The 18911-nt window shown below is 44.7% G+C and overlaps 1 protein-coding gene across 1 annotated transcript in view; it reads right to left on the minus strand.

The window, feature by feature from the left end:
- The window catches only part of LOC124805299 (myogenesis-regulating glycosidase-like), a 78926-nt gene that overhangs the window by 28329 nt on the left and 31686 nt on the right, over window positions 1-18911 (minus strand). The window contains exons 2-3 of the mRNA XM_047265813.1: window positions 7224-7340; window positions 1084-2492 (exon numbers count right to left, since the gene is read on the minus strand). Of these exons, the coding sequence (XP_047121769.1) occupies window positions 1084-2492; window positions 7224-7340 (1526 nt within the window). The remainder of the gene's footprint in view (window positions 1-1083; window positions 2493-7223; window positions 7341-18911) is intronic.

The following is an 18911-nucleotide window of genomic DNA, read 5'->3' on the forward strand; positions in this document are numbered from 1 at the left end:
GAAACAGAACAAATGGTAAACAAAGTTTTTAAAAGAATTGTTGACTGGTTTACTGCGAATGGTCTCACCCTCAGTTTTAAAAAGACACAACATATTCAGTTCTGCACATCTAGAAGTACAAGACCAATGATAAGTACAACACATGGTAAGGAACTAATAAACGCGGTAGAAACTTTAAAATTCTTAGAGGTCCATACTGATGAGAATTTAAATCGGAAAAAAGACACTTTTGACCTCCCAAGACAACTTACTTCCGCCACATTTGCGCTTAGAATTATTGCAAATCTTGTGGAGAGACAAATCAGTAAGTTTATTTATTTTGAATATTTTCATTCAATAATGTCATATGGAATAATGTTCTGGGGTAATTCGTCTTTAAGAAAGAAGGTATTCATTGTGCAAAAACGTGCTGTAAGACTAATACGTGGTGCTCACCCACTATCATCTTGTAGACATCTGTTTAAAGAGTTTGGCATTCTGACTACTGCTTCAGAGTATATTTATTCCCTCGTGCAGTTTGTTCTCAACAATCCACTCCAATTCAAAAGAAACAATGGGGTACATAATTACAATACCAGAACGAGAAAAGACATTCATTACTCCACGTTGAAGTTGTCTTTAGCACAAAGAAGAGTGCACAATGCTGCAGCAAAAATTTTTGATCCCTTACCCAGTGATAAAGAATGTCTGACAGACAGCAAAGTAAAATTTGATGAGAAAGTTTCTCCTTGACAACTCCTTCTATACTGTAGGAGAATTACCGTTACTGAAATGTGTTAAAGGTGGTGGGCAGTAATTACTAAGTTACATACTGCATGTCTTTTCTCTTTTAAAAAAAAGCATCAATTTGCAATGTGAATATAAAATGACTCGTTGCACGTCATTACGATCTATCGTGCAAAATTATCTATGGAGCATCTAACTAACTAGGAAACCTGGAAACTAATGGTTGTGTACCAATGTTAAGAATATTAAATAAATAATTTAAATTATATCAATGCATTCATCTCGGCCACATTCAACATTGATTCAACGTATGTACGGTTTGAAAACAGCGTTGCATTATGCAGGAAAGACACATACCTCATTGTCGAAATCCCATGGGACGAAGGAGAACTGTATGGCGGGCATGAAGACGTTGGCCTGCAGCCATCGTATGAAGAGCTCCTTGGTGAGGACGTCATCGTTATAGCCGTTGCCACCTACCATGTCGGGCAGTACGAAAGGGTAGCCGACCATGTTCATCTGCAGCAGTGTCGTCACCAGCGTGGGCAGGCCGTTCTGGAAGCTCCACTTTGAGTCTTTGTCCAGCATCCGCACAAACACCGGCACGTGCTGCGTGCGATACCCGACGCGGACCTCCACCATGTCTCTGAACTCCTCGTACGCCCACTCGGCGTACATGCTGGTGAACTGGTTGGGGTTGACGTCCTCTTTCACGGACAGGACCGGCAGCTGTGGCAGCCAGCTGGTTTCGCCGGCGTCGAACTTGAAGGAGTCGATGCCGGCAGCGGCCTGCAGCGCGTGGAGACGGTCGAACCACGCTCTGAAGGCCTCGCTCTTGGTGAAGTCCACATGGCCGCCGTCGCCGTTCCACCAGTGCGTGGAAGGGTCGCCGTCCGTATTGAGCACCAGGTGACCTGCCGCCAGCGCCTCGGAGAAGTAGGGTTCGCAGTCGAAATTTACGAACGGATGCACCCACATTGTCACTCGGAAACCCTTCTGTTTCAGCGAATCGGTGAGGTTCTTCATGTCGGGGAACTTGGTCGTGTTGATCGAGAGGCTTCCGTAACAGGTTTCCCAGAAGTCGTCAATCTCCAACTGGCTGTTGTTGAAGCCGTTCTGGAGGATCTCTTCCGCAAACGTGCTCACGATGTTCTCGTCGATGTCGCGCTTGTATCGGGCCCACGTCGACCAGATCGGGTGGCGGACCATGCGTTCGTCGGGGACCGCCGAGGGTTTCCAGAGGAACTTCTGCACCGCCTGGAGGTGTGCTTGCTTGGCGTCTTCGCCTCTGCACACGTAATATCCTAAGTGCAGCGTCTGTCTTGTGGGTGGGTACGGGTCGGCGTTCTCCGCTACAAGACAAAAAGATCCGTTTCCCTGATTCAGAAACAGTGGCACGTTGATATCGACGTATATGTACATCCCGTTGGAGAGGAGCCAGTAAGATTCGACGACCGCCATGGAGTCCTTCTCCTTGGTAACATACGAATACTCGGTGAAGTTTAGCTTTTCGAACGGCCAGTGCTGCACCTTCTGCTCCGGACCGCCGTACCAGTGGAGATCGCCCTGGTCGAAGCAAGTCTCCCAGCGCCCTGTTGTCGAGTATGGGGGCCACGTGTAGTGGTCGCACGTGTCGTCGGTGAAGAGCAGCGTCAGCTTCTGCTCCTGCCCCCACTGTAGGCACAGCGCCGAGTCCTGCGCGTCGCAAAGCTCGACTTCAGACCCAAGAGCTGCGTCGGTCCAGCTGTGCAGCGCCACAGATCCGTCTGAAACAGTTCGCACCAGCTCAAACTGAAAATGTGGTGCTTGTATGCAGCTTCTTATTACTCCTAGAGATACGCAAATTTAACAAAATTCTTTACTATTTTCTTCGAAATTTTATTCATTTGTGGATCCACAGCTTCCAAAAGAATTTAAGAAATATTATAACATTGTCTATAGTAGGCTGTCCAACTACATCCTTTACTCGTTGGCGATTGGTCAATTTCGACATTAAGTCGTTTCGTAACCCCTACAGAAGAATACATCAACAAACAAGAGTAATGCAGTAATAACAGGGTGACAATTACTGAACTATACGAAATAAAATCGTCGTAACTTCTGAACTGGCTTCAGTCTGGCTTCAGTCTGGCGCTTCAGTCTGGAACCGCACGACCGCTACGGTCGCAGGTTCGAATCCTGTCTCGGGCATGGACGTGTGTGATGTCCTTAGGTTAGTTACGTTTAAGTAGTTCTAAGTTCTAGGGGACTCATGATCTCAGATGTTAAGTCCCATAGTGCTCAGAGCCATTTGAACCATTTTTTTAACTTCTGAACGGTTTGCGTTAGGACGTTCAAACAGCACGGTTGGCTGCAGGGCTTGATGGGAATTACTATCCGCATGCGCATTGTTTGGTTTAGCAACAAAGTCCACTTTCATATGAATGGGTTCGTCAATGAGCAAAATTGACGTATTTGGGGACCTGAGAATCCACATTTCGCGATCGAGAAGTCTCTTCACCCCCATCCTGTGACTGGGTGGCGTGCAATGTCCAGTCATGGAATAATCGGTGAGGTGTTCCTAGGCGGCATGATGACTATGGAACGGTACTTGAAAGTTTTGGAAGATGATTTCATTCCCATTATCCAAAGTGACACTGATATCGACAAGATTTGATTCCTGGAAAACGGAGGTCAACCCCATCGAAGCAGGAAAGCGTTTGATGTCTTGGTTGAGCACTTTGGGTACTGCATTCTGGCTCTGGGGTCCCGGAGGCCACTGGCAAAAGCCTCCATTGGCCGCCATATTCTCCTGACCTGAACAAATGCGACTCTTTTTGGTGAGGCTATATTAAATAAAAGGTGTACAGCAATAATCCCAGAACCATTTCTCAGCCGAAAACAGCCACTGAGGAGGTCATCGACAGAATTGATTTTTCGACACTTCGGCGGGTCATGAAGAATTTCGCTATTAGTCTGCTCCGCATCATCACCAATGATGGCAGGCATATCGAACGTGCCATAACCCAAATCCGAATATCTGTAGTGATGGTTACATGTCGAATAAAGTCTGTGCCGGCCGTAATTTGTAGCTAATTTATTTCTTTCATATAGTTCAATACTTGTCACCCTGTTCACACACTGCGAAAACTTTAAACATAACCACAACCGTGTTTAAATTCAATAGAAGCACTCTTACTTATACATCAGCTTTATACAGTATGTCGTACGTGATACGTGAAGCCATACGTGTAATAATTCATCTACAGTACAATCTAGGAACGAAAACATCGTGCTACAACCGTAAAATCACGTCATATCATGCGTGAACCACAACAGTTGCACTTACAGGCTGAAGCTGAAATCCGATTTCTAGTGTCTAGCAAAGATACAACCAAAGATAATACAGTTGACTATTGATAACACTCAACTTTGTATATTACATGCTTTGCTGACACCCCAATAAGTGCAAGTTAATCTTACATGCTAAAACAGAGTATATTAACTGTATCTCACAGCAAAAGAATTTCGTAACACTGAAGTGAAAATAGGCTTACAAACTCACAGTGAGTTGCATAGAATACACCAACATTACACACAAACAGTTCAATTATAAAACAATTAGGCAGTTACAAAAATAAATGTGATGTTTTTAATGAATTTCACGTAGTGCAAACGGGTAGTAATTTTGGTATGAAGTTCAGGGAGCACTTGAATGCTAGTACAAATGCGAGTAATAAATGTTCTTTCAACAGTCACTTACGTAACGGCAAACATACAGCTAAACAAATTATGCATTTGACGTGTCACACATTATTAATAAGGGAATGCTTATGAATAATTGCGAAGAAATTAAAACCTACACTGTGTTTAACAAACAACCAGAATGTGTGTTCAATAAAGAAACCGATTTAAAAAATAAATATTGCTTTGAAAACATCAAGCAGATAATACAGGATGAGCGTTAATAAGTCAAGCTGCAGGGACGGATTCCTGACTGGCAATGGAGGAAAAAAGTTTCTGTGCACATGTGTCCGGAAATGGACGGTGTGCATGCGAGTACAATAAATCGATCCGGAACACAGTACAGAACTTCATCACACCACGTCATAACAGATGTTCGAAGTGGCCTCCATGGAGCTGCAGGTGACAGGGATAGTAACAGTTGACATGCAGGGTACACATAATCATACTTTGGTTTCACCATGTTGGCGGGCCACTTGCCCGGAGTTTGTACTAGGGTTGATCTCAATAGGTGTAGAACCCGCTCCTCCAGATTGATGTACGCACAGTCTGCCTCCTCGATGCTCGTTCGTCAGTCTGAAAGAACCCATGATCACACAAAAGCCCAGAAAGAGATTACAATATTCTGTGGTGTCTGCGAGGGTACTTGTTTTGATATAGCCGTGCTGCCTCACGACCGCTTCTATCTGCTTGACCGTACACAAACACCATCTCGGCTTGTTCCCTACATCAATACCACTCAATTCTGCTGCTTTCACTACGTTACATCAATCACACAGCCTGCAGCTCTCAAGGAACACACGGCACGAGGTCAGAGAGAGTGTCATTTCACAGAGGCATCTTCCCTGGCAGCGGTGTGTGTTTTGGACGCATGTTCATGGGACCTTTTTTCCCCCATTTTCCAGTCATGAATCCCTCCCTGTAATTTCTTATTAATGTTCACCCTGTATGTTGAAAACTAAAACGTAGGTAATGGGTTTCTTCTTAATGTTTTTGACCCCTACCCCATTTGTTCTCCTCACCCTTATTTCCCATGTTTCCTCTTCAGATACAAATGCGAGTAAATACACTTCTGGTCATTAAAATTGCTACACCCCGAAGATGGTGTGCTACAGACGCGAAATTTAACCGACAGGAAGAAGACGCTGTGATACGCAAATGAGCAGCTTTTCAGAGCATTCACACAAGGTTGGCACCGGTGGCGACACCTACAACCTGCTGACATGAGGAAAATTTCCAACCGATTTCTCATACACAAACAGCAGTTGACAGGCGTTACCTGGTGAAATATTGTTGTGATGCCTTGTGTAAGGAAGAGAAATGCGTACCATCACGTTTCCGACTTTCATAAAGGTCGGATTGTAGCCTATCGCGATTGCGGTTTATCGTATCGCGACATTGCTGCACGCCTTGGTCGAGATCCAGTGACTGTTTGGTCGAGATCCAATGACTGTTAGCAGAATATGGAATCGGTGGGTTCAGGAGGGTAATACGGAACGCCGTGCTGGATCCCAACGGCCTCGTATCACTAGCGGTCGAGATGACAGGCTTCTTATCGGCATGGCTGTAACGGATAGTGCAGCCACTTTTGGATCCCTGAGTCAACAGATGGGGACGTTTGCAAGACAACAACAATCTGCACGAACAGTTCGACGACGTTTGCAGCACCAAGGACTATCAGCTCGGAGACCATGACAGGAGTTACCCTTGACGCTGCATCACAGACAGGAGTGCCTGCGATGGTGTACTCAACGACGAGAAAACGTCTTTTTTCGGATGAATCCAGGTTCTGTTTACAGCATCGTGAAGGTCGCATGCGTGACTGGTGACATCGCGGTGAACGCACATTGGGACCGTGTATTCTTCATCGCCATACTTGCGTATCACCCGCCTTGATGGTATGGGGTGCTATTGGTTACACATCTCGGTCACCTCTCGTTCGCATTGACGGCGCTTCGAACAGTGGACGTTACATTTCAGATGTGTTACGACTCGTGGCTCTACCCTTCATTTGGTCCCTGCGAAACCCATTTCAGCAGGATAAAGCACGATCGCATGTTGCAGGTCCTGCACGGGCCTTTCTGGATACAGAAAATGTTCGACTGCTGCCCTGGCCAGCACGTTCTCCAGATCTCTCACCAACTGAAAACGTCTGGTCAATGGTGGCCGAGCAACTTGCTCGTCACAATACGCCAGTCACTACTCTTGATGAACTGTGGCATCGTGTTGAAGCTGCACGGGCAGCTGTACCTGTACACGCTATCCAAGCTCTGTTTGACTCAACGCCCCGGCGTATCAAGGCCGTTATTACGGCCAGAGGTGGTTGTTCTGGGTACTGATTTCTCAGGATCTATGCACCCAAATTGCGTGAAAATGTAATCACATGTCATTTCTAGTATAATATATTTGTCCAATGAATACCCGTTTATCATCTGCATTTCTTCTTGCTGTAGCAATTGTAATGGCCGGTAGTGTAGTTTAGTTTTTTACTGCACTCTTGTGACATTAATGTAATACGTAATATATGAACAGAGAGAAGATATAATGATTACAGTGCGGAGTCACAGATACTGAATGTTTCATTGATGAGGAAATACAGTTAATAAGTCTTCACATGTGACATCATGAGTAAGGGTTAGTCACTGGAATGTGACTCAGTTTGGGAATAACCGGGTGAATGTCGAATTTAGCCCGTAATGGGGCTCAAAATTTGTTATTCCATAAAATCCCAAGTACATTTTTCCGAGGACAGCAGCCTAGTGCAACAGACTCACCTGTGTTCGTGTAGTTAAAGCTGAGACGCCCACCGGAGTCCGTGCTGACTGTGAGCCGTTCATTCTGGAAGAGCACCTCAGCCGAACAGGCAGCAGACAGCAACAACAGACACAGGACTGCGAAAAATGTTCACAGTAAGGTAACGTACGTATTATGTGCTACGACATTTAATGATATCGTAACATGATTCCACTTGCTTCAATTGAGATCTAACTTATTTTAATCTGCAGACATCTTCAGGTCATTTCTTAATTATTTACTATTGTAATTATTTGAAATTTGTTACAACTACAATGCATTAAGACTCTAATCATGTATAAATTTTCTCATTTCGTTTAGCATCAAAACTCATTGCACTGTTACAAGGAAAACCATTAATTTTCTCATGTACGAGATAGCAAAACGGTTTCGAGTACAATCATTCGTGTAAAAATAAATGCGGGTTTCCACGGCGACGGATTTATCTGCTGCTTAAAGATAGCAGATGTAAGAAAACGCAATAAAATTATCGAGACATCATAAATAACTTAGTGACGCATTTATCCATTACAAAACAACATAGTAATCGAAAGAAATATAGGACAAAACTTCCGAAGCACCACTGTCAGTTTCAGTGTGTTTTTCAGCTTTCTTTATAACGGTATACGTAGATATTCTGAGGCTGTCACAGATTCCTTTTATTTATCTGTTCTTCTGACTATCACTCACTCAGCGTCACCTACAAAACTCGACTGTGAGAGTCAGATTTTGGTCAATGAACACGACACGTCTATTGCTCCGGAAAAGCAACATTTAAATGGCTGGACGTTCTCGGGCTTCAGAAAGCTGAAAGAGCATGCATAATCTAACAAACGAAGGAACTTGCACACCAACAGTGGAAATCTATTTTGTAGTAAGATTACACATTTTTTATTTTGCGATAGGTTAGAGAAACAACTGTTGACGTTAAGCGACGTTCTATTAGCGTCTAAACAGAAGTTAGTACTCACATTTCGAGTACACGAGCTGCCTAAGATTTTGAGGACTCTGCAAGTGGCAGATATCTTTGCTTCTTCGATTTGGCCTTAATTTCGATGGGTGCAAGTCCTTCGAACCCAAGGCAGGAGAGGAAGTCTCACACATCATCAACCCGTGATTCATAAATTCTCTGTTTTCTATGGTTACCAGTTTCCATCTCTAGTATATTTTGTAACTGAAGTATAAATGCACATGTCTAAAAGCATTTGCAAACCATCTAAAATCTACAGTGACGTTGACAAGTGTGCGAGACCATCGATGCTGTCCACAGCACGCGGCTGCCATACGTGGTGGTTCATATGACTGCTCCACCATCGTTCTAAACACAGTGCACTCTGTTCGGGACCGAAAAATCCAAAAAAGATTCGTATCTTTTTTCTCACGTGAATATCCCTGTCACTTTCCCCACTATTCATCATTCTTCCCTAACACTATACTGAAAATAGCAAAAAGAATTACGATTCAGGCAGAAATTCATCTGTCTGGAGGTCGTAAAATACAGTAATTCTTGAAAACATATCTCGTGCAGGAATGGACAGTGTAATTAGTATAAGTGCATATATTTCTGGTGGCAGCTGACGACGGTATACTGAATAACATCACATCAGCATTTCTGTAATTTTCAGACTAATAATTATAGCCGTTACGAGACGCATGTTTCTACAGAAGCTGCATGGTCATCATTGGTATCTGTTCTTTCGGAACAGTTACTATCTTCATATACGAGTTAAAGGCTACAGGGCCATTGACCTTCTTCTGTGCGAATGCGCACACTTTGCCCGAACTCTTACGGGAATCGTCACCTCAGTTGGCGCGAGTAATGAGTGAATGGGCAAATATCCTTTAGGAACATTACGAATGTAGGTTGTGGACATTTGGGAATGTGGGTCTCACGGGAAGCGTGCAAGGGAAAAGTCCCTGCAATCGCGCTATCCTCTGTGCCCTCGGTGGCTCAGATGGGGAGAGCGTCTGCCAGGTAGGCAGAAGATCCCGGGTTGGAGTCCCGGTCGGCGAACACATTTGCAGCTGTCCCCATTAAGGCATGTCAACAACACCTGTTGGCAGCTGAGTGTTTCGATTAATTATCATTTGTTTTTGGGTTGGTTAATACTTTCAAATACGCGTGGGGAGAGCAAGGCGTTAATGTCTATTTTCTCCTGGGCAGCAGATCAGGTGTTGAAATGTGGACTCGCGGACCCAAATCAGGTAGTCTATACTGAAAGGCGTAGTCTATTTAGTGGTGCAGTACGACCATGCAGAAAACGTCAGTTCGTAAAGTTTCTGACGTGTTTGTGTGAATGTTCGACATAGGGGAAAAACAACCAATACAATGACGTGTCTACATATTAAGGTACCACACGTGAAAATTCCTGTACTTATACCCATCACCCTGTTCCTTAACACACCGATGGGCCATAGCATTCTAAGACTGAATGCCGCATGGTGGCGTTGAGGGCACGTGACGAGGTAAGGAAAGTATGTAAGCGAAGCACAAACGAATGCTGAATCATTCTAGCGGCGATACAGAACAGAACTGGTAAATCCACTGCCATAAACGAGCTGCACCAAGGGTAGATTCTTACAGCCTGGCCTTGAGAACGAGCGAATCTTTTGCCACTGCTCGCGTGCTACTGTCGTGGACAGGACGTGGAGGTTGAAAGCCTGGCAGCTCTCTAAAGGAGGAGGGCGGGAGAAGATCTGTGGAAGACGTGACACCAGAGTGCAGAGTTGCTGCAGGCATAAGCGTTTCAGAGTACATGGTTCAGCGCTTCAGCGGACATCGATGGTCGTAGGGGTCCACAGATAACTGCCCCTACGTGTAAAAAGACATGTTTATCCAACGGTATCGTCAATTAAGATTGAAGTGGACATATTACATCACGTGATCAAAAGTATCCGGACACCTGGCTGAAAATGACTCACAAGTTCGTTGCGCTCTCTATCGGTAATGCTGGAATTCAGTATGATGTTTGCCCACCCTTAGCCTTGATGACAGCTTCCACTCTCGCAGGCATACGTTCAATCAGGTGCTGGAAGGTTCAAATGGCGCTGAGCACTATGGGACTTAACTTCTAAGGTCATTAGTCCCCTAGAACTTAGAACTACTTAAACCTAACTAACCTAAGGACATCACACACATCCACGCCAGAGGCAGGGTTCGAACCTGCTACCGTAGCGGTCGCAGGGTTCCAGACTGTAGCGCCTAGAACCGCTCGACCACCATGGCCGGCGTGCTGGAAGGTTTCTTGGGGATTGGCAGACCATTCTTCACGTAGTGCTGCAGTGAGGAGAGGTATTGCTGTCGGTCGGTGAGGCCTGGCACGAACTCAGCGTTCCAAAACATCCCAAAGGTGTTCTACAGGATTCAGGTCAGGACTCTGTGCAGGCCAGTCCATTACAGGAATGTTACTGTTGTATAACCACTCCGTCACAGGCCGTGGATTATGAAGAGGTGCTCGATCGTGTTGAAAGATGCAATAGCCACATACGAATTGCTCTTCAAAAGTGGTAAGAAAGAAGTGGTAACTTAAAACATCAATGTAGGCCTATGCAGTGACAGCGCCACGACAAAACAACAAGGGGCGCAAGCCCCCTCAATGAAAAACACCATCGCATCCGAATTTTACTGTTGGCACTGTACACGCTGGCAGATGACGTTCACCGGGCATTCGCCATACCCACACCCTGCCATCGGATCGTCACATTGTCTACCATGATTCGTCCACAGAACGTTTTTTCACTTTTCAGTCGTCGAATGTTTACGCTCCTTACACCAAGCGAGGCGTCGTTTGGCATTTACCGGCCTGATGTGTGGCTTATGAGCAGCCGCTCGACCATGAAATCCAAGTTTCTCACCTCCCGCCTACCTGTCTAGTACTTGCAGTGGATCCTGATGCAGTCTGGAATTCCTGTGTGATGGTATGGATAGATGTCTGGCTATTACACATTACGACCCTCATCAACCGTCGGCGGTCTCTGTCAGTCAACAGAACGAGGTCGGCCTGTACGATTTCGTGCTGTACGTGTCCCTTCAAGTTTCCACCTCACTATCACGTCTGAAACAGTGGACCTATGAAAGTTCAGAAGTGTGAAAATCTCGCGTACAGACGAATGACACAAGTGACCCCCAATCACCTGGCCACGTTCGAAGTCCGTGAGTTCCGCGGAGCACCCCATTCTGCTCTCTCATGATGTCTATACCGAGGACGCTGAAATGGAGTACCTGGCGGTTTTTAGGGGTGTCCGGATAATTTTGATCACATGGAGAACGGACCGCAGGTCAATGTAAACATGCTGTCTGGCAGGATGAATCCGTTTTTTGTTAAATCATGCCGATGGTTGTGTCCGAATAGGCAGTCATCCACGCGAATGGCTGCTGGAAACGTGTACACGTGAAGTTGGGGGCTGTACAGTGCTGTAGGAAACACCCACCTGGGCTTCCATGGCGACGGCTATGGCATCTACCTGAAGAATAACTGTCCGTCTCACAAGGCCTGAAACGTACTGCAGCGGTTTGAGGAGCATGATAGGGAACTAACTTTGTGTCTTGCTCGTCGAAGTCCTCTGATCGGAACCCGATGGAACACATAAGGGACGGTTTAGGGCGTCGGCACCGCAGCCGTAAACTATCGATCTGCAGGTTCACGGGAACTGCGTGACCTGTGTGTGGCCACATACCTACGAAGGCCTACTAAGAACTTTTCTAATCGATTTCATGCCAAAATCGTTGCTGTATTACGTTGCCAACACACTACTAAATATTGGGTCATATTGCTTTGCATCATAAGTGTACGTTCTGTATGTTGCGCCTTATTCAGTCCTCTTTTATGTAGCCAAGTTCGCTGTAATTCAACTTAAAAAGGTTGGGCAGAAACTGAAAACACCGTGAGAAACGAATACCTGAATATTAATGCATGTTCTTCTCAAGCCTTCAGGTTACGCTGTTGTGTTTTGACCACAAACGCCACTTGCGCAATGTCGTCAATACGGCGCAAGGGTCATTTGCTATCAGAACAGTGTTCTGTGTAGTTGCGAGTGCATCATGTCGGAGCTAAGTGAATTCGAAAGTGGACAAGTCGATAGCGCTCATACAGTGCGTGCTTCCGTAACCAAGGTAGTTAGTGTTTGGTGTTTCAAAAGGCACTCACAAAACTGGAGGCGCTGAAGAGCATCTGATGGTTTTAATGGATGAGCGACAGACACTCGCTAGGGATGCATGTGTTGTCCAGGTGGATTATTAGTCTGCATGATCGAGGTGATATGCTGGTCTCTTGCGACGGGCCTCGTTTCGATTTGATAGGACTCGAACCATTTTTTGGTGAAGTGCAGCCACATTTTCTGGTGTGCGGACACGTTTCGGAATGTTTTTTGACTTGTTCAAAACACACCCTATGAGACGCTATTTTGGGACTAAGCGTTGCATGGAAATCTTTTGCTGGCACTTTGGCACCTTTAAACGTCTCGGCAAACAACTGACCACACCATTTCCATGATTTTGCTGTCACGTAACTTCCCACAACGAACACCCGCTGCTCCACTATGAGTACCATCGTACCCTTTGCAAACAAAAGATAACAATGAATCCCTTGGACATGGATCTGTTCTTTATGTTCAATGAAGCCTAGTTCCACTTGAGTGGTTATGTCAACTCACAGAATCACAGGTTCCTGGTCAGCGGAGAATCTACATAGCTTCTGCGAAACACCGTTGCATGATCAGAAGCTTCAGGTTTATTGCGCAGTATATCACGCCAGACACTAACTTCGGTGCGTTACATTGGAAATATTTTGAAATCATTTGTGGCAGCATTAATGGAGGCGGAAAAGACTAGCAGTTACTTCCAGCAGGATGGAGCAACTACCCATACAGACAGCCGAACCTTGGAACGCATTTACACAATCTTCACGCCTGAAAGAATTGTTAGCAGAGGTCAGTCTGATCGCTGCCCTAGCTGGCCACCCAGGTCACCTGATCTCTTAATGTGCGATTATTTTGTGAGGGGAGCCCTCAAGTCTAAGATTTATCACAACAACTCTCATAGTCTTAAGGAAATGGAGCAGATCATTTCAGATGAGACTGCAGCAATTCCAGGAATCCGGCTTCGATCCACCTTCAGCACCTTTCTGGACAGGGCCCAAAAACGTCAAGAGATGAATGGTGGTTATTTTCAGCATGTGCTGTAGTCGGGTTAGTACTGTATTTCCTCTGCTGTGTTTCTTCGCACCTCAAAACTTTGCTCCCCGAGCCACTTTTATTTGCCCCACCTGGTACAAAACTTTGAAACACAGCATGAAGTGTAATACCGAGTCTGAAGACAGTAATGAGTTGTTCTATGTGTGAATGGAAATATTAAGCATGGAACTGCTACATTCTGTACTACCTTGTTTGCAATTATTTTCAGAAGACTACTGAAGCGAGTCCATGTTTTCCATTTCAGACATTGTTGCAGGTCTCCGATGTTTGTTCTATGCCCTCCATTTTGCATGTAACAAGCGAAGTACAATTGTCTGTTTTAAAATAAATTTATGTTTTCAAAGTTTATGCTGATTTCTTTATTACCATATATTTTCATCTTGAGATATCTCAGAAACAGTTTCTCTGGACTTGTACCACTCGTACTCTCAGTGCCTCATATATATTTTTTAGAAACGTTGGACATTCATTCCGTTGATGCCGACATTTTGTTAGAAATTCTGGAAACACCAGAAGAAACAGAAAACAGCTCGCACGATACCGTGAACTGTGCTTAAAACGATGATTCTTATGGTAATTAATGGTCAGAACAAAAATGGAGTACTTTTCAAGCCCAAAAAAAACGTGCACAATAATAACTTTCATTGAGAAAGGAAAATCTTCAAGATTCTTGGTTAAACAAAGGAGGGAAAAAGTACTTCAATTTAAGCAGCGCGCAAAGCCAGTTTTGTTTTCTAAAATCAGAATACGAATTGTACAAATGGGAGAAAGATTTACACAAAGTTCGAAATATGTTCCAAAACGAAACTCGCAAAAGTGTGAAAGGAAAACTATTCGAAAGATTTAGAACTGCCCATGAGAGTCAATCCACCATTACGAGGAAGATCAATGAGACTGGGCCCTCTGAATTGCAAGAGAGATGAACATTATTGATTTCCAGGCTACTTCGACCTGCTTAAACGTTTTCAGGAAATTATACAGGAAAGATAGTAGCAAAATTACGAAGTTTATATCAGGTAAACGTGTAGAGGAGATGTCATTAATAGGTAGTACTGTATAGAAATTCGTAGCTGACGTATCCCCTACAAGCCGCGTATAAAGCCAATAAGTCAGATTTCGTGCAAACCACATTTTATTGTTTAGAGCGAAAGACAGATATAGTTGCTTGTGCAGTCGATGGATGCTGGGATGTATTCGTATACAACAAGGCAAATGGCTGATATGTGTTTCGGCAGTTTTATCTCTGTCTTCAGGAACATCGAGGCAAATTAGGACCAAAACTTCAGAAAAAGGGCTGTTTACTTGCAAATGTCTGGAAAAATGGGAGAGAATAATTTTCATTGTTGTATCCGATATGTCTTCCTACCATTTGCAGAAAACAATTCATTGCTTTTATTGGACTCTTGAACTGTACACAATACCCGTGTCTTTAGGAAGACGACGAAATGTAATTCGTATTCCACCCGGAGCTAATACTGTGTCTCAGCCTCTCGATAAAAAATGTTTTCTACAGTGTAAAGCATTTTTCAGAATACCGTCGGGCAATTTAATTTCCAACAGCTCTTTGTCATTTCAGATTTATCAAGCGGAACAGTATTGTTAAACATCATTTATTTCTGCATTGTCAGTCTGCATCATGACATTTTACGAATTTGATCAAATATATCTTGTATGTACCCTAATATGCCGAACAATGACCGCGACCACGTCATACACCATTCCAATTCTATCTACACAAAACACTAGTAATTACTCTGAAGTGCTTGAATTGATTAATTTTTCTTTTATCAGGAGTGCTTTGTGCAGTAAAAATGTTTGTTTTGGTCACCGAATAGCCACTTCGCATTTTTGAGACGACCACAGGGAATAAACAAGGAACTGTTTGTTAAAAAATGTTCAAATGTGTGTGAATTCCTAAGGGACAAAATAGCTGAGGTCATTGGTCGCTACACTTACACAATACTTAAACTAACTTATGCTAAGAACAACACACACACCCATGCCCGAGGGAGGACTCGAACCTCCGGCGGGAGGGGCCTCCCAATCCGTGACATGGCGCCTTGTCGCGCTGCCAAGGAACTGTTTGATCATTATCGAAATACACAATATTCATACATTTTTATTTGAAGCATTTTGCATGAATTGTTATAAAATATATAATGTCAACGTATTCAATTCCTGACTGATGGAAGTCGTCTCTAATGTAACATCAAACACGGCATTTATTTTCTTTCCTCTGCTAATCACTTGCGTAACAATTGTATCTACAGCAGTTTATTTGTCGATATGAACTGCAACTTATTCAATGATTAATTAATGATCTGAGACATCTTTGCAGTGGGTCAAGTGCTTAAAATCCACGTGTGTGCGCTCTGGACTTCCGTTACGCGGCGCTACTTTCTTATGGCAAAGCGGCGTCTGCTTATTCGCCGATTCGCGCGCTATGGTTGTACAAACAGCTGGTAACAAGCTGTTCTTCGTGTGGTAAAAATGACTGACTATAAAATTTCTTAAAATACTTTCAATGTGCTTAGTAGCTAAAACTTTAACAGTGCATTTTGTTGTGTCCTGCCTACTCGTGCCTAGGAAACCTGCTGTCTCGGATCGCTACACAACAATTCAAGCAAATCGTATTAATGAATTTTTATTACAATACGATTGAGCCGTGCGTGCCTCGTGTTCCCGCCATCACGAATTTTACACCCTGTTATTAACGTACTTCCACCTCTGTACATTAATTTAAATTACTGGTGACACTGAGTTGCTGCTTTGCCTGAACGTGAGCGGCGCTAGCAACACGTATCGATACATCCCCTCCCGCAGTATCTTTGCTCAACTGCTATTACTTTCCGGTCGTCGTCTGTCGTAAGGGAGTTCGGGTCGCGAGTTCGGGTCTGCCAGTCAGTTGGAACGCGTCTGGAGCGCAGTCCGGACCTGCCTGTCGGGGAGTTGCAATGCGGCGCTAGTGCAGTCGGGTGGAGCAGCAGTGAGGTCTGCGTCGACATGGCTCGCCCGACCATTGCCGCCACGCGTCACTTGAGCCGGGCCACGGTCTTGGTGGATCGTCGGTCGGTCGTCCTAACGGACGACGCGTTTTGGCTCGCCAATCGTTCATGAGTCGGCTGTGTGTGTATGCGCATCGACTCCCGATTTGTCTTCATGCGTGCATAGTGACTGTTGGGTATCGTTCAGGTCTTCGTGGAAGTGTTTGTCAGGTTGTGTGTGTAGTTGGCGTTATTTCCACTGACGACTACTTTAGATGTTGTCGGCATTCTGAGAGGAGTCGGTCGGTTGCTGCGGACCAGGGAAGTTATCTCCGCGCTATGCAGTTGACTGGGTCCGCTGGCGGTCCTTGCGCAGTGTCGGAGCGTGTGTGGAGCTATCCGATCGCTACGAGCTTCGTGGTTCACCGACCCAGGACGTCAAAGTTGAGTAGTGGTTTCAACTACCCAAGCCACGTCCATTCATGTTGTGGTGGTTCGTTTCGGTGGTTCGCTGTTGGGGAGGTTTTCCTGTGATCAACGCCGAGTATTTCGATTGTTGAAATTTAGCCGCCATGCGGTGCAATTAACTATATTGGTTGACTACAATTTGAGTGCACCAGCGCAATTTTCTGCCTTGTGGCCGTTAGTGTTCTGGTTACCTGCCCTGGCCGCTAACATAGTTTTTAGGCAGTGTCTTTTCCTCACCTGTTGTTGCTGCTGAACATGGTGAGTAGTTTCGGCAGGTCAGTTAGCAATCGGGTTTGTTTGAGGTTAGTGATACTTGTAATTTTTTGAGCACCTTGAATTCTCGTGCACATCGTCATGGCAAGCAAGCCGGTGGTCGGTCGGTCTGTGACTGTCCCTTGGTTGGGTTCGCACGAATTAAGTGTAGTTGGACTCGCCACCTGTCTCGCTGAGTGAACGAGGGCAGACCGATCCACTGGAGATGCCTGAGTGTCGTTCTCTTAATTATCCTTTTGGCAGTGTTAATGTTGTTGTAATTTAACTGTATTTTATATTTTTAATTTGGCTAGGTTAGTTGTGGACCTTCAGTCCTGGAAACATGTTCTCAGAATCTCCTTCAAGTCCAAACATTATCGCCTTCCGCTCTTGAAACGTTATTGTAATTTTCTCTGAATGATTTTACAAGTTATTGTGGGCCTTCCGCCGTTGGTGTTGCAAAAAGGAAATTTTTAAACTTCATGTATTGTTTTACCGATTGTTGCAATATATATTTCCTTAATTTGCAGAATTTAACTTTGCGGCCTTCAGCCATCTTATTGCGTTTGTTTATCTCTTTCTGTGCACTTTAAGGGCCATCAGCCCTGTTAGCATCTTAAAACATTGTGGTCTTCTACCTTCAGTAATCATAATAGTGTATTTGGAATTTTGAAGATTTAATCCGGCGCTCTTCAGCCGCTCCGCATGCTGATCTCATGTACGAATACGATTTACCTTATTCGTAAGTTTAACCCTGTGTCATGTTTTTTTCAAGATTGAACTTATTCTAAAGCATCTGTTTGGAGGCGTCCAGCCTCGAAGCAAATTCAATTCTTTCAAAAGTGTATTTGTGAACCAAATGATAATAAATTACAATAGCGAAATGAATCCAATCGCAACTTCCTTGGCCCTTTCCACAATCCCAATTACCTGTTAGGCCTGCGCGATTTAGCGGGCGTTTCAAAGATAAATGACAATATTCAACTTTGAGAATTTACAATGTTGTGTCACAAACAAATGGTGACAGATAAATAAGGAGTCTCCTCAGTATAGACAATGCATAAAACAAGTGAAACAATACAGTTCCTAAGTGACTGCTGTAGAGCTCGTAGAACGGCTAGTGTTCAAGTGGGCCGCGGCCAGGCGGCGAGGCGCTTATGTCCTCTTCCTGTAGAGGCCGCTGCTGTCTCGGTGTCGTCCTAGAGAGGGATCTGTCAGCGAACTATTGGCTGACGTCTTTTTCACAGCCCTCTCTGCTCCACCATTCCTGACCGTCGTGCCGGCGCTTGACTTTTACGCCGGAACACGTTTCTTTCGGTGTATTCTTCCTATGTGAGCAGTTTCAGAGTAGGTTTCGGCATGTCGGATTGGACCACTCCCTTGTGAATGTCGCACTTGTGAACCTTGTCAGCACAGCACCAAAACAACACGGAGGGAGACCCATAAGCAGAGAACTGCAGGGAGAGGTGGAATTAGAAAACCACTTGTCAATGATGCAGATGCCTGTAACAGAGTAACGGAAGAAAGTCATTTTTTGGTGGTACGAGTCTTGTACCCTGTTTCCAATTTAAGATCGTGTTTATGTCGCAAGAATCAAACATGGCAGGGATTCGGTGGTGATTTGGGCTGCCATATCGAGAAGTTTCATAGACCCCACGGTCACTCTGCAAGATCGCATTGCTGCATTATGCGACCATTTTGGCTGATAGGATCACCTCATGCTACAATTTTTGTTTCCCAATGGTGATGCTGTGTTCCAAGACCTTGCATTGT

Source organism: Schistocerca piceifrons, chromosome 7, assembly GCF_021461385.2.
Source record: "Schistocerca piceifrons isolate TAMUIC-IGC-003096 chromosome 7, iqSchPice1.1, whole genome shotgun sequence".
Classification (NCBI taxonomy): Eukaryota; Metazoa; Arthropoda; class Insecta; order Orthoptera; family Acrididae; genus Schistocerca; species Schistocerca piceifrons.